Source organism: Oncorhynchus masou, chromosome 19 (genome assembly GCF_036934945.1).
Source record: "Oncorhynchus masou masou isolate Uvic2021 chromosome 19, UVic_Omas_1.1, whole genome shotgun sequence".
NCBI classification, from domain to species: Eukaryota; Metazoa; Chordata; class Actinopteri; order Salmoniformes; family Salmonidae; genus Oncorhynchus; species Oncorhynchus masou.
Window position 1 is genome coordinate 22,472,964 of NC_088230.1, and position 19,706 is coordinate 22,492,669.

Genomic DNA, 19,706 nt, shown 5'->3' on the forward strand with positions numbered 1-19,706 from the left:
CCTTAGGAGGTTGATGGAAAATCATGCTTAAAGAGGATTGGGAGCTGGGGACTTTCGGTACAGTTTCTAAAATGTCCAAACCGGCAAGTGCAGCTCAGGATTAGTTCTAATAATGATGAGGTTCTCTTTAAATGTGAAGCAGAAAGTGTCTGACTGCTTGCACAGCAAGGCATGTGGCTCTTTCATTTGAGGAATTCAAACAGACGTTCAGGTTTCTCTATCTAAAAGCAAACTCCCCTTTACTGTTCAAGGCTCAATGAATTATGTGTTTTTGTCAGAGACCACATTTTTTTGTTTGGTCTGAATGTTGCTATTGGAATACTTTCATCCAGAATGGCTTCTTATCTATGGTTAAATTTGGCTAAACAGTGTCTTCAAACCATTACATTTGTCAACATTTATGAAACATGTGTCAAGGTAAGATATTTCATATTGCATTTGAGACAAGATACACAGCAAGAAGTGCGTACAGTTAGGTCACATGACAATTGTTTTATATTTTGAGATGATTTAGTATTAGCTATTGGTTCAGCTCAGAAGTGTTAAGAATGTTTTCTCTGTGTCATGTGATTCCAGAAATGAGTTCTTGTTTAAGATGTATTAACTACACATGCTTTGAGGATTATTTTGAAACTATTTGTTTCAATAGGAGTGAAGCTGTCCACAACAGCATGGCTACACCTACTTGAAAACCAATTTAGATACAGTATTTAAAATATATAGACATTATTTTCTTATATCTTATTTTATGATGGTGGAAGTTAAGATATAATGTATACTTATATACCATGTGATAACAAGCTTTTGTAAAGGCTGCAAGGGTACAGTCAGTGTATGCCACTGTGTGATCATCCGTTGCGAGCTCCTTTGTTTCTCCCTGCATGGTGGTGAAGCTTGAGGCCATGTTCAGCTCTGGAGCCCCTGAGCCCTGACACAGTGCTGCCTTCCTGTTATGACACTAACATGGGGTGAGTTTGTAAATTCACTCTGGAGTGGCTGCCTGCTGCCCAGAACTAGGCCAGACAGACAGACATTCTTAATACCCAGTGAACACAGTACTGTAAACCGTACAGGAAATGTCAGCTCCAGCTCAATGACTGAGTGACTCGGGCTTTCAACTGCTGCAAACCCAGGGACCTTTTTGGTTGCTTTGGTGAAGAAAGGGTGCCATAAGAGCTTGTCAGTGTTACCCACTCTGTCTGTAGTAACCGTATGTGTGAGATGTTACAATAACTTGATAGCTGAACAATGTATTTTCTTTTAAATCTAAAGCCTCATTATCAGATGGTGCTGTCTGTGTGCATCACCCTGGTATATTTTTGTGTGATGTTCATCAGTATTTTAAGGCATTCATGGTGCTTGTTTGTCCTGTGCACTATTCAGATCATGCAACAAGAGCAGCAGCGTTTTTGAGAATTTAATATGCTTGTTTAGCATTTGGAATGTTCTTCCAACTGTTTTCATGTATCCAGCCTTGCCATTTCAACCAAAGCCACCCATTGACAAAACAAAGATTTTATTGTATTATGCTTTACTTAATAATAATCCATGGCTTGAAGGTAAAGCAATGATTTATTACGACAATGTATTATTTTTCATGATATTAATGCATATTATTGCTTTGAGTCAAGTCTTTGGTGTCATGTTTTCATGTCACTTTGATTGTATATACATGTAGGAACAGATGGCAGAGAAACTCAATTTAGAGGTCTAGTCAAATGTCAGATTATTCAAAGAGGACGTGTTGGGCAGAGTGTTTCATGTTTAAATGTCCTTAAAGAGAACTTGCTGATTTAAATTATGTAACTGAATCAAACATGTCCTGAGCAAGAAACAAACAATAAATATGGACACACTTGGATTGGTATCGCTCTGCTCTCTTATTTACTGTTCTGCACTCCTGTATGCTGCAGAGTATGTTTACATCGAATGAATGTCCTAAAATGGAAGCCACACTCCTGAGCGCACACCAATTTCACCGATAGGCAGTAAGGCATGCGAGTGAACTAAACAGTGTTACGACCAAGGTAATGCTGAAGGTATGTACAGGCACTTTTGTTAATAAGGGGACCTCTGCTGATGAAGTATGATTTGCAGACCACTGAATAGAATACAATATGATAACAGCGGGTAATTGAGAGACCCTCAGCTTTCCGTAAGCAGGTCGCATTCAAACGAGAGCGCCTAAACACGCGTATTGGCAAAGGGACCAATGAATACATTAAAACCTCTGAAAGATATCAAAAGCTGTCTGCTCAGGGTAATTGGTTGGGTGGAAAATTACTTCGGAATGGATAACTCCAGGTCGCGTTTCAGAAAAATGCAAGCATCTGGTGTGCGTGTAGAGAGCTAATATGAGGAATTGTCGCAGCAGGATGATTTTTCCGTCCCTGCCTATACTGAGTGTCTACCAGCCACACTGGGTTTACCCCCCACTGAATACACACAGCAGCAAACCCACCAGCTTTCTGAATTATTCATTGAAAAAGCCAGCGTTGTTCCCTCCCACATGACCATCACAGTGCTGTCTGTTTGGCTAGTTGGCTCACCCAGTCAGAGCCCATATTGACTGAGACAACATATGTGGTTTGATTTATAATTTAGCGTGGGATCCTCCACTTTCAGAGATTGGTCAGAATGATGGATGGACTTGACTGTGTATGAGTCTTCTGCTCATCCCTAATTGAGTTCAATGTGAAAGTGTAGCTATGTTTTTCCTGTGGGGGAGGCGTTTCACTGTCTGTTGAGAGAGTGAGGGACCAGGGCTATTACAGGAGTCGTCATCACACTGCACAGTGGAACCAGCAGCTTCCATATTGCCTTGCTTTGCCCTGGTCCACTCCCATACAGCCTCTTATGGAGATGGAGCTCTGATCCTGGCCTGAGGTGGATTCTGGGAGCTGCCTGCGTGTTTAGGCTGTTGATGCTGGAGGGAGTTGTATTGTGGAGGGTGCTGTGGCCAGACAGGCAGAGATGAATCACACCTCTTTACCTCATGACTCTTACCATCACACACACGCTGCTCTGGGTACGTGGGAAGGAGCAACATTCTCTCTAATGTCTCTGTCTGCACAATGGTTATATCAGAAATTCAAACAACCCCCACAGCGTCATTAATTTCAATCTGTTTTCAACATAAACTCCACGGTAGCTTCAAACCAAAGACAAGCGGTTGTATTATTTATTGCAAGTGGCAGCATTACTGAGCATGTGGCACATTGTACTAATTTAGTACTCTGGCTGACCTAGATCTCCTGGCTCATCAGTTGATGATGTGGCCTAGCTAGCTAGCTTGTGCTTCTCTCTATCTATCTCTCACTGCTACTGTAGCTCAGGCTGCATGGGGCCCCACACCTCTGCTCAAATTATTGCGGCTGTAGAGCCATGGAGAATTAAGCCTTTAAATAGTGTACTGCTTTAAGATGACAGATTACAAAATATGGGTTCAAGTAGCACCATTTTATCGTGAATTAACCCAATGTAAGAGAGGAATTCACTGGATTCTATTTTTGTTCCCTGCCCTGTTCGGAGCAGATTTGATTAAATTCCTTTTATGAATGGCTCAGGCGTGGGCTGGGCTGTCTGACTCCTCTTGTTGGGCCAGATTGTGAGGAGTCTTGAGAGAAAATGGTAAGCACAAACCCACAAATCAAATTATACTACCACTAAAGTACTTTGGCATACAGTAGCATATACTCATACTGTATCTGTGGAACTGACTCAATTTGATCTGCACTGCATGCTATTTAGGCAATTACACCTCAAGTACAGATGGCATATCTTAATTAGATCATCCTGTTGTTGCAGGAATTTTCCTGCACAGCAGGGATGCCAACTTGTACTGTATTCAAGGTTTAACATTTTTTCTAAAGTTACTACATTTCAGACTTGATTTGCCCTAATGAAAAATGTAGAAACCACTACAAAAAATGGCTATTAATTATAATCCACATAACAATTCACATTTACTGTTGCTGCAGGAGTATTTTCCTGCTGTGAGAAACTGGGTCAAATTAAGATACGGCATTTGGACTCTATTATTGCCTTGTTTTTATTTCCTCTCGGGCCTGGGATTGGACTATGTATATCCTGGGAGTCGTAAAGGCTGCTTGTGTGGTAAAGTTTCAGATAAACAACATATCTGCAATTGAGGGAAGCACTCGATAGCAGAACATAAGGTTGCCTTCCTCGTAACTGTGGTAACAAAAGCAATGAAAACGTCAAGTATGATTATCCCTCTGTTGCAGAAACAGTATTACCGCTGCTGTTTTAGTCCCTCCAATATTAGTCCCTGCCTATAAGGACTGCTATTACACAGGGGAAAATGGACATAAGAGGATTTGACGTGATCAACAGTCTTTATACCCACGGTTGGGCCTCAGAATTTGATAACATTGGGTCATATGATGTACCCTATGACAAATGAAAACTTTATTCAGATTTTACAGACGTGTTTAATACACATTATTTATACACTTTTGTAATATTTATGAAATGCATATTGCTATATTTGGTAGCACTTATTTATTTTTCCTTTGCCTCCAGCCCCCTTCGATGTGTAGAACAGATGTGGGTGGGGCCAGGTCCACATAATGGGGCAACTTTCAAAAAATCCCAAAAGCTCTGACGAAGGACGTGTGGCCGACATGTAAGCTTATTAAAGATCGGTGATACTATCAAGAGCAGTGTGAGGTTTCCTTTTTCCTTCAAAGATGGTACAAAACAAATATGGTTGTTTTTTTCTTTTGTATTATCTTTTACCAGATCTATTGTGTTATATTCTACTACATTCCTTTCACATTTCTACAAACTTCAAAGTGTTTCCTTTCAAATGGTACCAAGAATATGCATATCCTTGCTTCAGGGCCTGAGCTATAGGCACTTAGATTTAGGTATGTCATTTTAAGTAAAAAGTTTGGCTAATCCTTAAGAGGTTTTAAGTGGTTAACACAAAAATAAATCTTCCATGACTAGAAGACATGGATTGGAGGATTGGAGGAAAGCCCATAACAAAATCAAACAGACTTATTTTTTATTTTTTTTACATGTTTACTCGATTTGTAACGCTAACATTGCATTGCCATGTGCAGTTCACGTTTTGCTAAATGTATACACAAAAATGAGTTTAACAACAAAATAAGTCAAGAGCACATTGTTCTGAAAAAAAACCCAATACATTCTTATAAATACTGCAACAATTGATAAATGCTTTTTTTCTTTAAAAAAAAATCAGTTATCAGTTGTTTTATGCACCATGTACAACATACATTAAATATATATTTCTGGGCATTGATTGATGTGTTGTTGCGTTGCTGTTTAAATAATGGTTTGAACTTCGTTAAAACTGCAACAACAACAACAAACTACAACTTAAGAACAGCATCAGTGGCATCATGTTGTGATCAATTACAGAACATACAGTAACTACAGAAGGCAAACATAGTTTAGAAATACTCTCAGAATCTAGTAATGGAGCATTGACAAGATAAATATCTATAAAAAGGAATAGCTCAAAATAAAGTGTGTATTTTTGGCAAGACAATTCATCTGGGATGTAATTAGTCTTTGGGAACATATCTGATATTTAAGGCTGAGAGTTTGTTTTCCTCCGTGCATGTTAGGAAACTCTTCTGTATAAATGGGACGTCTCAAATCAACAGAGCGTACACATCTCATAGTAAAGCTGTCTATATCCATCCTTTACAGCTCAACTGATGTCTGACTGAGATATGATTAAAGCTAATATTTCAAGTCCTACAGTGCTCACCAGAGTGTAACTGAGACATAGAACCAGAGACAATAACTGACAAATGTTTTGTCTTTTTTAAATAATAGTCATGCATAATACACAGGAAATTACCAAAAATGAATCGTCCAAAAGAACAAAACAACCCAAAATATATTTAGTTTGTGAATAATTGTCTTTAAAATGACATTGTTACAGCTAACATAATCAGCACAGAATCCGTGCTTATTAATCATGTATATCTGAGGTCTGTACTCTGTCAAGTCATTCCACAATGTGCCAGGGGCAATGTTGTAAATCAAGTAAACATCAGGTATTTAAACATCATACTGTACGGTTGTCTAGTCAATGCTTTGTTATACTTAATGACTGGGAAGGTATGATTGTATGACCGAGCTCATAATGAAAGAGCAGTCAACCAACAAGTCCATTCTGCCAAGAGTAAATACGTTTCTCTGACAAAAGAATGGAAAGGTAAGACATAGTTATAATTATACAAATATATAATTAGTGTAATCTCTGTTGTTGCATTGTAGATAAGTGTGGGGGACTCTGCCTCCATCAGTCAGATCCACAGAAAACAACACACAGCAGACAGACAGCAGCATTTCCCCTGGTGGTACAGGAAATGGTGCACTGGAACTTCAAAGTCAAGATTTTTTTCCTTTGGCCTACTTCACAATACTTTGTTGAGCTGTTGTTGCGGACTGTGGATGCATGTGACACTGCAAAATGTATGGATAGATAGTATGATGCCATACAACAAGCTGAGACAGCTACAGTCAAAACAAAGTAGAGTTTCTCGGCCTTCCCTCTCATGCTTTCAAAAGTCTGGCTACCAGTCTTTTTAGCTAACATTCCACTCCTTGCCACTCCTGTCATTTACCAAAGCTGGCAAATGACAGGAGTGGCAGAGATTGGAATGTAATAGCTGAATAGAGAAGGTAACCAGGCTTTCACAGTATGGGCTCTCAAGCCACCACTTACTGAGCATTCTTATTTTCCCTTCTACTGTATAAAGGACATCTGATCTCAGGCCCAATAGTTTCTTTCACATGGTCTTGAAACATGGACTCCTGACACCAGTCTTTAGTTGAGTAAGACAACAATGGATGCGCTGGACTCAGCACAGCAGCACCATTATCAGAATAAAGGCACTCCGACTTGAACATGATTCAGCAGTAGGCTGCTGTGCATGGCAGCAAGCGCCATGATAGTAACATGACAGCGATGATAAAGTCATCCACACCTATATATCACAGGATGACGTCATAACACCATCTCACGAGAATCATTGTCAGTTGTAAAAAAATAAATAATGTGTGGACAGTCATTGACTTGACCTCTAGTGTTGCATTCTCAGTACACACACACACTCCTCAGGAGAGAGAGAGAGAGAGAGAAGAGGTTATTTTGGTTAACAACGGGAGCCTCCATGAGAAATGGTACCATAGTCATCTTCCCACAATTCTTTACCAACATGCCAAGCAGCAAGATACAAGCTGATGCAGTTATTTACATGGAAGTAGCATATCAAACAAAAATGACAACATAACATCACCTTGCTTTACAGTGTGTGTAATGAGTGATAAGGCAGTGTTCTTAAGCTATGTGTTTTATGCAGATCTGGTCAGATAACTACAGTTAGTGTTAACATACCTTATCTAATAACATCTGACAAGGAGTAGAAATGTTTACTGTAGGTGAACACTTCTTGTCATCTTTGGCAGGCAAACTAATTTGATGAATATTTTTTTAAATAAAATAACAATATTCTTTCTAAATACAGATATAATCAAATCTAAAATATAAATTTCAGCCATTTTTAGACAAATACAAATTTCGATACTCTTTCATGATCAAACTGTGATGCACACAATTTCTAAAATTATTATGAAGATTGTCACTGTTTAGTTGATGCTCAAATATTACAATAGTCTTAAAAAATGGCTTAGGATTTCATGTCACAGCAATAATGGCAGGGTATGTCACACATCAACAGAAGCATACAGACATGGACATGTTCGGAGAAAGTGAGCTATGTTGTTCATTTGTTATTGTATAGCATGTTCAATTTGTTTCCTTAATAAAATAGAATCAAAACATGAAATAAAAACTAAACAAAATTTTAATCACAGTGCCATTGATAATGTATGACCCTAAAATCAATTTACAGATGTTTTGCCATTCTGAACTCATTATGAATGTCATTATGAATGTTGTGATAAAAGTAACAAATGAAAAAATTATAACGTGAAGTAATTATTCAACAAATGAAAATGGCAAGATGTTGATATCACATGTACATTATATACATTGAACTTGAGCCTAATTACAATTTATATGCATATATACATTGAATTTTGTTGAAATTTACAGAAATGATCAATTCCATTTGCTTCCTAAGGTAATACATAGGCATAACTTACACTCCTTTTCTTATAAATAAATCTGTTGTAAAACATAGATTAACAAAGGACTCAGCACTGAGCGCTATCAAAAGCGGCAAAGCCACAGGTAAAAGAAAATAGATCATTGACTTAACTCACGGGAGCTCGACCGGTCATAGAAAAATAAATAATACTGTACTGTCCATCCATCCTTCCCCTTTAGTCCCTGATTATCCTGGTTAAGGCTGTCGTGCAGACTGACTAGAGGGAGCAGCATGGAGGTGAGGAGCTAGTCTACTGCCCCGCCGCTCTGGCTTTCTGCTGCTGCGCCTGCTGCAACATCATGGACCGCATGGCTGGGCTCATCGACACAGGGGTCATAGCAGGGGTGGAAGGTCGCAAAGGGTAGTGGGCATTCTTTCCAACCATTAAAACACACTGCAATACTTTCTGACCTGTAAGATACAGTGTGGAAATAAGGAATCAATTAAGGATTTTTTTTATAAAGGAGCATTTTTGCATGTTTATCACAGAAAGAAAAGGTTAAGACAGAAATTAATCTAACCTGGCTTCTTCTTGTCCATGGCATTATCGTCAGTCTGAGATTCTTCTGATGAGGGCAGGGAAAACAGGGAATGAGAGATAGTCAGTCTGAGATTCTTCTGATGAGGGCATTTTGTGAAGGAAAACAAGTGGGAATGAGAGATAGACGTGTGATATTTCAAACTTTTTTAACAAATCAAAAAGGGAGAGAGGATACTTTGAAAGACTCCTGGTACCCAATGTATATATTATCCTTATATACAGTGAGTGCCATTTGTGAACAGCAGTTTTCAGTTCTTTCCACAGATTCTCGATTGGATTCAGGTCTGGGCTTTGACCCATTTGAACCTTGATATGTTTATTTTTTAACCATTCCATTTCAGGCTTCAAACATAAAGATATAAAACAAACTTTAGAGACATACCCCAAGCGACTTACAGCTGGAATCGCAGCAAAAAAGGTGCATTGCGCTCTTCCGACCTTTTTATGGATATCTTTAAGTGCCATTAACTTAATCAGAGGGGCTGAATAATTTTGCACGCCCATTTTTCAGTTTTTGATTTGTTAAAAATGTTTGAAATATCCAATAAATGTCGTTCCACTTCATGATTGTGTCCCACTTGTTGTTGATTCTTCACAAAAAAATACAGTTTTATATCTTTATGTTTGAAGCCTGAAATGTGGCAAAAGGTCGCAAAGTTCAAGGGGGCCGAATACTTTCGCAAGGCACTGTAAATACACAATGTGATGGCTCTCTCTAGATTTCCTCTATCCAGGGCTCCCGAGTGGTGCAGCGGTCTAAGGCACTGCATCTCAGTGCTAGAGGCATCACTACAGACCCTGGTATGATTCTAGGCTGTATCACAACGGGCCGTGATTGGGAGTCTCATAGGGCAGTGCACAATTGGCCCAGCGTCATCCGGGTTAGGGTTTGGCTGGGGTAGGCCGTTATTGTAAATAAGATTTTGTTCTTAACTGATTTGCCTAGTTAAATAAAAGGTCAAATAAAAATAAAATGTATAAATAAATTACCAAAGGATATGAAGGGTCTTTCAGAGTAGACTCTTTCAATCCCAATGGGACTTCTCCAGCCCTGTGAGAACTACCGGGATTTGGGGAATATGTACTGCTGTGCTGACAGGGAATTCTGATCAGGAAGTCTATTATAATCCACTGGGGAAAACGGGCTCTGTATTTCAATGACACAGGTGACCTTAAAAAATACTGTGATGGATAAAGGAATGAAGGAGTATTATTTCCCCATTTGAAAGAAGTGTTTCTTTCTAATCTATTTGTTTGGTCGCCAAAAATAGTCCTCTATCCATAGTTTTTGTAATTTTCGAGGATCCCTGACTGTCTAGTGATTATTATCGATCTGGACAGTCAAAAAACTATGAATATAGGTCCATTTTTTTTCCATGACCTCCAGCAGGCCACAAATGTGCAAGTGTCTGCTCAAACTGTCAGAAACAGACTCCATGAGGGTGGTATGAGGGTCCGACGTCCACCTGTGGGGGCTGTGCTTACAGCCCAACACCGTGCAGGACGTTTGGCATTTGTCAGAGAACACCAAGATGCTCTTCACAGATGAAAGCAGGTTCACACTGAGCACGTGACAGACATGACAGAGTCTGGAGACGCCGTGGAGAATGTTCTGCTGCCTGCAACATCCTCCAGCATGACCGGTTTGGCGGTGGGTCAGTCATGGTGTGGGGTGGCATTTCTTTGGGGGGCCGCACAGCCCTCCATGTGCTCACCAGAGGTAGCCTGACTGCCATTAGGTACCGAGATGAGATCCTCAGACACCTTGTGAGACCATATGCTGGTGCGGTTGGCCCTGGGTTCCTCCTAATGCAAGACAATGCTAGACCTCATGTGGCTGGAGTGTGTCAGCAGTTCCTGCAAGAGGAAGGCATTGATGCTATGGACTGGCTCGCCCGTTTCCCAGACCTGAATCCAATTGAGCACATCTGGGACATCATGTCTCGCTCCATCCACCACAGACTGTCCAGGAGTTGGCGGATGCTTTAGTCCAGGTCTGGGAGGAGATCCCTCAGGAGACCATCCGCCACCTCATTAGGAGCATGCCCAGGCGTTGTAGGGATGTCATACAGGCACGTGGAGGCCACACATACTACTGAGCCGATGTTTGACTTGTTTTAAGGACATTACATCAAAGTTGGATCAGCCTGTAGTGTGGTTTTCCACTTTAATTTTGAGTGTGACTCCAAATCCAGACCTCCATGGGTCGATACATTTGATTTCCATTGATCATTTTTGTGTGATTTTGTTGTCAGCACATTCAACTATGTAAAAAAAAAGTATTTAATTAGAATATTTCATTCATTCAGATCTAGGATGTGTTATTTTAGTGTTCCCTTTATTTTTTTGAGCAGTGTATATTAAGATTGTTTTTTTAATGCATCAAAAGTTACTTTAGAGAGAAGAATTAGAGTATATTTACTATGTTTAACTAACTTTAAGTGCAGAGAGTGGGAAGGCCATGGCGTTGAACACAAGCATGACTACAACCTTTATTTCAAATGAAGTAATTGCAGCTCAGGTCTCAAAAAATAATCACTTTTGCCTTAATGTAATACATACAGTAGATAGTCATCATATTGAGGATAGTGATTGAGTATTGCTTGATGTCTCTTCACTGTGAGACAAATCACACAGGACTTGAGGAGAGAGTGACTGGGAATATGGGTAAGGAAGAGATGGGACTAGAATATCAAGACTCCACAAGTTCAGTCAATAGAACATCACCCTAATGTCTTTGAATCTTCTGGCTTTAACTTAAATCAATCCAATAAGTATTGTTACTATTTATCACTAGGAATAATCTATTTTAATAACTAAATGTTTCTCCGTGAACAATTAACATGGTTCATTTACTCCCCAAAACCCCCCAGAGAGCAATATCAGCAAAGAGTCATTGAATCCTAGTTTTATTGTGTTGGCCAGTGGAGGGGAAGGTATACCTACTACCTTAGTCATGAATAGGAGCTAAAGAAGATTCTGCCCCAATCTCTGGAAACATATAATAATTTTAATGGAAAATTGCAAGGGAAACATTTGCTACACTAATTAATTCCATTCATATTGGTTATTATCAAGGCGATATCACTTGTATAAATGAGGTATAAATATGCAGTTATTTTTTCAAAATGATACAAATCATATGATTCCACCTTCCAGAACACTGTAGCAGTAAGCGTTTTTACACATTACATTTAGATTTGACTAGTGCATGATCACACATTGAGATAATCCTCAATAGTAAGTGCAGCAGACAACCCCAAAAAAATCATTGGGTTAGACAGAGCACCACCATGTGGGGCTTAGTGAACATGGCTGCACTAAATCTAACAGCACCCAGTGCTACATCCCTATCTGTTATTTGAAGCACAGACACAAGGCATTGGTATTTACTCACTTGCTATACCAGGAGGCTTCACTTCTTTATCTGAAATCAGAGGCGGGGAAAATCATAAAGCATAAATAATCAATGGAGATCAATAGTAATGTATCAACCATTTATGAGGAAAGGTACCAGTAATAAGAGTTATTTGATACTTTGAGCCGACGTACCTTTAGCCTCCTTCACAGCTTTCTTCTCAGTCTTCTCAGCTTTGTCTGTGAGAGGAGAAAAATACATTTGTCTACATGCCGTTTCACCCGTTCTTCAAACTCTGCTTATAATCTCAATCGTATTCTCTTCAAACTAACACAAAGTGACATGGCTGTAATTGCAGTTTTACCATGCATACATTTCAGCTCTAATCATGTTACGAGTGACTGGTTTCATTTTTCATGGGTTGTGAATTTTTCCCAACCAATGTATATAATAAGTGATGTGAAAGGGAATCATAGGAACGCTTATTCAGAACTGATCTGCCTAGTAAACAAAGTCATTCTGCCTGGCCTTTGTCTAAAGCTATGCCATTTGACAGATCCAATTTCCAGTTGTCAACTAGTGTTTTGTGTTGATGAAGCATGAGAAAGATAACTGATGCTGGCATGTAATCAACCAATCACTATCATAATATATTATTATGCACGATATACTATTCACAAAAAAAACGTGCAGCTTTACAGGACACTAACAGAGGAAAAGAGAGGGTCCAGTCATTAAGAACATGACATTCACAAGGCTGATCCATGGACAAGGAGCATCTTAACAAAACAATGAATAAATAAAAAGACATTTTGATGGCTATTTAGCATGACAAATTTATTGAAAACCTTGAAACCACTCACTCTTATCTACTCAAGTTTTAGGCAAATAAATAATTCATTAAGTCCTATATATACACATTTCTGTTAAAAAAATAAACTGACCTACTTATCAATACAAGCAAGATTTCTTGCTCAGCGATTGATTGGATATGGTCCCTATGGTTTTGATTTCGTTTTCTGTTTACTTACGTGGTTGAGTGGGCTGGGCTGTCTTCACAGAGAGTGTGGTTTTAGCTTTGGCTACAAGACAAAATAAACCAAAGTACTTTTACAATAACCTTAGTACCAGGTTGAGGGAGCATTTAGTACTATATATGCTGGGATAAAGCTTTTGCACCAACTACATTATTCAGTAAGAATGCATTATTCAACTTTAATTATCTAAACAGCTTTGAATTAGTTTTAATGGGAACAAATCGTTCGCAAAAAGCATTTAACCCATTTAATGACCAACGGTAAGTCAATCTGTGTATAAAATCGGGTTTATAACACTTCCTGTCTACAAAACTTGAGAAATGAACTATGCATACACTAAACAGTGCTAGTGCTTCCACACATACAGTATGTCAAGGAAGGACTAAAATAACACAGAAAAAACTCAATGCTGCACCACAATCTGTTGATTGATCACTCTAGTTGGCCAGGGGTGATTAATAGTTAAATTGAGCCATTTGCCTCAGGTTTATTGATTAAAAGTGTTCTCCAGCCACACTTTGCGATAGGCTACATTTCAAATGGTCAATACCAGATTAGACTTTTATTCAGCCTAGTTACTGGAATCTGGCGCTGTTGGCCCGTGCAGTAAAAGGCTGGAGCCCATCTCAAATACCCATTAGTCAGAGGATGAGGCATAGTCAAGCAAGGACTGCAATATCTTATCACTCAATTGGGGAAAAAAAGGAGAAGCTGTTTGTGGCTGTGTAAACAGACATACTGCAAAGACACTGCTATGGTAGCTAAGTTTGATCAAACATAATCCTTTTTTTATTCAATTGAAGCATCTATACAATTCATACTAGAGCAATGCATTTGCATATTGTTATATGAACCGAACTCACCATCTGATGTCTTCACGTCCTTCACCTTGTCTTCTTCTCATGCAAGAAGGAGGAAAAATGTATATGAGTGGTATGTATTCCTCTTATCTAGCTGGAAGGTTTACACATCAAACAGTAGAAGCATGAACATCTTAGCAGTCATTCAGGTCAATCTATGTTACAAACCCAAATAGATTCTTGTCTCTTTTAAAACTGGATAAAGATTATATTACACATACTCTACTCATATTTTCATATCCTTGTGTGGAAACGTATCAATCAGGTTCAGTGTTGTACACTGGGTTGTCTGCAGTCCTGTAAGACATACAGTAGGAATCTGGGTTTTGACCCCAATAAGAATTAAATCAAAGAAAGGCCACAAATGCAAATCTCCTTCATAGCTACCAGTCTTGCCTACACAACATTCTACAAGATCACCAGCATGTGATCATTCACAGAATACGTTTCAGCACGAAGCTCTACAAAACAAGAATTCAAGTTGAATTTGTAAAGGGCCTTTAAAGTGTATCTTTGGTTGGTCTAAATTACCCCAGAGTAAAGCTAGGATAAAATGTGAAGTGTGTTTTTTTTATGGTTAAAGGCAAACTCTTGAGAATTTCACAAAGCTACCAGATTCTTTCTTTGGAACTAGACAAGGGAGATAAACCGTTAAAATCTGTTATTTATACGAATGAAAATAGATGCATTGGTTATGCAAAAGGATATGTAATATCCAGAAAATGCCCTATTTCACCCTACTGTAGGCCTATCATCAATATAGACAAAGTAGAGCAAATTAAGTGTCTTGAGTAATGTAACTTGATTTTTTAAAATTTTACCTAGTTTTAATATTCTGTAATAAAGAGCACATGTTCAACTTAATAAAAAACACTTTTTCCCATCACAAGATCTAATAAAAATACTATAGTACAGTGCCTTCAGAAAGTATTCATACCTCTTGACTTATTCCATATTTTGTTGTGTTACAGCCTGAATTAAAAATTGATTAAAAAAATAAATAAATCAATACATGTCATTGACTTAATCTTTCTGGGTAAGTCTCGGAGATTGTTGCACACCTGGATTGTGCAAATATTTGCACATTATTCTTGAAGCTCTGTCAAATTGCTAGTCAGCCATAGATTTTCAAGATGATTTGAGTCAAAACTGTAAAAGCTTTTCTAGTAGAAAGAGGAGGAAGGGAAGCGCTACTAAGGTACACACGATAAAGTACATTTTGGTAGATAGAAGGTGCTCTTTGGTAAAAGGGGTAAATTGGTAATAAAAAAGAAAGGAGGACCAAGGCACTCTTCATATAATTAATTTAAATGCCTTTATTGGTATGGCATGTTCAATAGAAACAACGTTTTTTTAAACCGACGCGTTTCGGCTGCGTTTCGGCTACATGGCCATCGTCAGGGAGTACTCTCCGAGACTTACCCAGAAAGTCAATGACATGTATTTTTTTAATCAATTTTGAGTACTCAGTGATGAAGGCCATGTAGCCGAAACGCGTCGGTTTAAAAAAAAACATTGTTTCTATTGAACATGCCATACTAATAAAGGCATTTTAATTAATTATATGAAGAGTGCCTTGGTAAAATCTTTTCCTCTATGATTTTGCCTGTGCTTAGCTCTATTCCGTTTGTTTTTATCCTAAAAAAAACCTCCCTAGTCCTTGCCAATGACAGGAATACCCATAACATGATGCAGCCAACACTATGCTTGAAAATATGAAGAGTGATGTGCTGTGTTGGATTTGCCCCAAACATAACGCTTTATATTCAGGAAATAAAGTTTATTTCTTTGCCACATTTTTTGCAGTTTTACTTTAGTGCCTTATTGCAAATATAATGCATGTTATGGAATATATGTATTCTGTACAGGCTTACTTCTTTTCACTCTGTCATTTAGGTTAGTATTGTGTAGTAACTCCAAGATTGTTGATTCTTCCTCCATTTACTCCTATCACAGCCATTAAACTCTGTAACTGTTTTAAAGTCACCATTGACCTCATGGTGAAATCCCTTTCCTTCCTCTCCGGTAACTGAGTTAGGAAGGACGCCTGTATCTTTGTAGTGGCTGGGTGTATTGATACACCATCTATAGTGTAAGTAATAACTTCACGATGCTCAAAGGGATATTCAATGTCAGCCAAAAAGAGTAGAACCTGCACACCTGATTTTACACTTTGATTTGACTAGATGTTGAATGTCTCTTTGAAAAAATATTTCAAAAAGGAGTTCAGTTCACGTAACAGGGTTGACCTTAAAATGAGGGATATGAGGGTTATTTTAAATGAATCACTAATAACATGAAATAAAAATCATCTTCAGAAATAACTTGAAATCGTCCTAGAAATCACAGAGGATGCATGGAGGGACAGGTCAAAATGCTGAATTTTGGCCCTTTAACATGTCTTTATTCATATAACAAAAACAGATTTATTGAATTTTCCATGTGGTCTATATGAAAGGGAACTTCATTTAATATACCAGGCTTTTAAAATTCCATGTGTGCGTACAATTTCTCTTAATATCAATATCAAAGGGCACTCATTTCATGAAACGACCCATATATTGTTAACCATATTTGTTTTGTGATGTGCCAGATGTGCCAGTGTTTGTGTTTTATTTTAGGGTTCAAGTCCTTGAAGGGAATTACATCTGAATGGTGTTTTTCCAAACACATTACCCAGTTAAATAAAACACCACTTTGCTCTACCATGCAGACACACCGCAGGAGATATAGAGAAGGATCCCACTGTAATTGTCTAGATACAGGGAGGAAACGAGGCGTTGGGGTGGGTGGAGCAGAACATATGTTGAACGGAGACTGAGAAGAACTGCCAGGTTAAAACTTGAACTCTACATATAACTAGTCAGGAGAGTGTTGACAGTCAGGAAGCCCGTATGACATATTCCAGCCTGCACTAACCTGATTGCCCCATGCTCCGCAAAATATGAAGACAATGTATCATGTGTTTTAGTATGTGTGTGTAACCTTTATTTAACTCGGCAAATCAATTCTTATTTACAATGACGGCCTACACCGGCCAAACCCGGACTGCACTATGGGACTCCCAATCCCAGCCAGATGTGATGCAGCCTGGATTCAAACCAAGGACAGCTTCTTGCACTGAGACACAGTGCCTTAGACCGCTGCGCCACTCGGGAACAGTACAAATGTAGCATGTTAATTTGAGCCAGTTTGCTGGAGCAGGAGAATAATTCTGCAGCAACAGGAAATGTGAATTATTATTATTAATGGACATTTTGGTAGGGGTTGATACATTGTTATAAAGGAAAATCCTGTTTGAAAATGCAAAAGTGGCAATTACAAACATCAGACGCTTTTATAAACATCAAATACAAGTTGTTACAAGTTTAAAATGTCCTGCCCCTGAACATGGCTGTTAACCCACTGTTCGTAGGCTGTCATTGTAAATAAGATTTTGTTCTTAATTAACTGACTTGCCTAGTTAAATAAAACTAAAATATAAAATAATTAAACCTATCCATGTTATGGGGTTTCACTAGCTTCTATAGCCACAAAGTCAGTTTTCTGGTCTTTATTTAAGGTTAGGGTTAGGGTTAGCAGTGTGGTTAAGGTTAGGAATAGGTTTAAAATCATATTTTAAGAAGATCAATTGATGAAATGGACAGGGTTATGACTTTGTGGGTATAGAAACTAGTGATGACCATGTTATGGGCTTCTCTGGGGTTGCTATAGTAACATGATGGAGGCTTGTGTATGTGATAACGGTTATCACCAACATGGGAATGTGAACAGTACAATCTTAATAACATCCAACAATAGAAGGAATAAATACTGGATGTATTACAGATGTTGCAGCATCGTTCTGAAGGACTGTGTCAATGAAACATGCATACTATACAGTAATCAAAATAAATAGCTACCATCAGTAAAATAGTGAGATATTATATATTGTGTTCAAAGCAGAGCTCCCACTCCACAAATAGGAGATGGGAGAGAACTGATTAACTGCTGTAGGTCACATTTTTAACACTCTACTGTTTGAAGTGTTAACCTGTTTGACTCAGATGGCAGGACATGAGTTGATCCACTCAAAACACAGGCAAATCATTCTTACCTTTTTTCTCTGCCGCTTTTGGTTTCTCTTTTGCTGATGGAAAACGTTTTGATTAAGTTGGTGTTCAGTAAATTGCATTCAAAAGAAAAATAATGAAAGATGATATACTGTTTGTACAACACTGTTAATGCTGATTTTCTGCCCAACACACCGTTACGCCGGATACATTTTACCTGTCTCAGGTTCTTTGGATAGCTTCTCCTCTGTCACTGCAGGAGAAAAAAGTGTTAGAACAGTTAAACAGCATGTTTCCAATTGTCATTGTATCTAACTGAAAATAATCTATATTTAGTTTGATGAACTTTTGCATTGCTGTTTGGTTACCTTTTGTTGTAGGGATGGGTCTTATAGCGACAACTCTAGCCATGGCTTTTACCATTGGCACCACTACATTAGTGTGGTTCCCTTTCCTCATAGTGGGGGCTCTCGGAGTGGCTTTCTCTTTTAGGGGCTCAGGTTCTGGAACAACTGGTGCAGAGACAAATTAATCTATTACATGATGTACTCATAAAACATACCAGTAATAATCTCCTTGATTGAAAAAGTTAATTAAGACAAGTTGGGATTAAGAAGCGGTTTACCATTCTTTACAAGTGACCATTCAGCTTTGACTTTTGCAGCACGAAGTTCTGAGATAAACAAGACATGTGAGAAGTGTTTCACTACAACTAATAGTAAGCATCTACTCAAGTTAACATTTGTGAAATACAATATTACCTTTCTTGGAAGTGCTTGTGGTTGTCTTGGTAGTGCTTGTCTTGACTTTTTCTTTGGAGATTGCAGGCTCTAAAACCATAATATATCCACAGTTAGAATATATGTTAATTCATCAAATGAAATAACTTGATCTAAGTTGTTGTTACCTTTCTTCGTAGGAGTTATTTTGTCCTTTTCCACAGACTCTGAAACAATGAAAATCCATAATATGCTCATCATTCGAAATACAGTATTCATACAACTCAATGTTGCATTGTGAATCACATAGCAACTATATTCGTTACCTTTCTTGGCAGCTGTTGTTTTAGCTTTATCTTTGGAAACAACAACCTCTGAAACAAAGAACACAGACCAAACACGTAATTTCACCAACTGAACAACTCTGAATTTACCAAAGGTGGACTCCGATGAAGTTGTAGAAACATCTGAAGGCTAATCAATGGAAACATGTAGCACCTGAGCTCAACTTCAAGTCTCATAGCAAAGGGTCTGAATACTTATGTAAATAAGGTATTTCTGTTTTTTATTTTTTATAAATTTGCTTAAATTTCTAACAACCTGTTTTAGCTTTGCCATTATGGGGTTTGTGTGTAGATTGCTGAGGATTTTTATTTATTTAATACATTTTTGAACAAGGCTGTAACATAAGAAAATGTGGAAAAAAGTAAAGGGGTCTGAATACTTTCCAAAGGCAGTGTATAAAATAAACGGTGCCTAGGCGTAAGTTGCGCGTCATTACTTCACAGGAGAGCCATTTGAATGTACACTTTAAAAAAATTATCTAAATATGTTTTTGGGCAGAAATGCCTTTTGGAACGTGTGGACTTTCATGTGCCTTTATAACAAACTTGTATGCCATCTGTATATACAAATACAATTGTTAATTAAGAGCCTAGTTGGTTTAGCCATGAAAAAAG

At 38.2% G+C, this 19,706-nt stretch overlaps 1 protein-coding gene across 1 annotated transcript in view; it reads right to left on the reverse strand.

Moving 5' to 3' along the window:
* Positions 1-5,049: 5,049 nt before the first annotated feature.
* Positions 5,050-19,706, reverse strand: part of LOC135505628 (titin-like) — a 75,133-nt gene continuing 60,476 nt past the window's right edge. The window contains exons 42-54 of the mRNA XM_064924684.1: positions 19,074-19,121; positions 18,936-18,974; positions 18,790-18,858; positions 18,654-18,701; positions 18,397-18,540; positions 18,246-18,281; positions 18,073-18,105; positions 13,980-14,012; positions 13,111-13,161; positions 12,274-12,318; positions 12,119-12,148; positions 8,702-8,746; positions 5,050-8,591 (exon numbers count right to left, since the gene is read on the reverse strand). Coding sequence (XP_064780756.1) covers positions 8,431-8,591; positions 8,702-8,746; positions 12,119-12,148; positions 12,274-12,318; positions 13,111-13,161; positions 13,980-14,012; positions 18,073-18,105; positions 18,246-18,281; positions 18,397-18,540; positions 18,654-18,701; positions 18,790-18,858; positions 18,936-18,974; positions 19,074-19,121 — 782 coding nt within the window. The 3' untranslated portion in view covers positions 5,050-8,430. The remainder of the gene's footprint in view (positions 8,592-8,701; positions 8,747-12,118; positions 12,149-12,273; positions 12,319-13,110; positions 13,162-13,979; positions 14,013-18,072; positions 18,106-18,245; positions 18,282-18,396; positions 18,541-18,653; positions 18,702-18,789; positions 18,859-18,935; positions 18,975-19,073; positions 19,122-19,706) is intronic.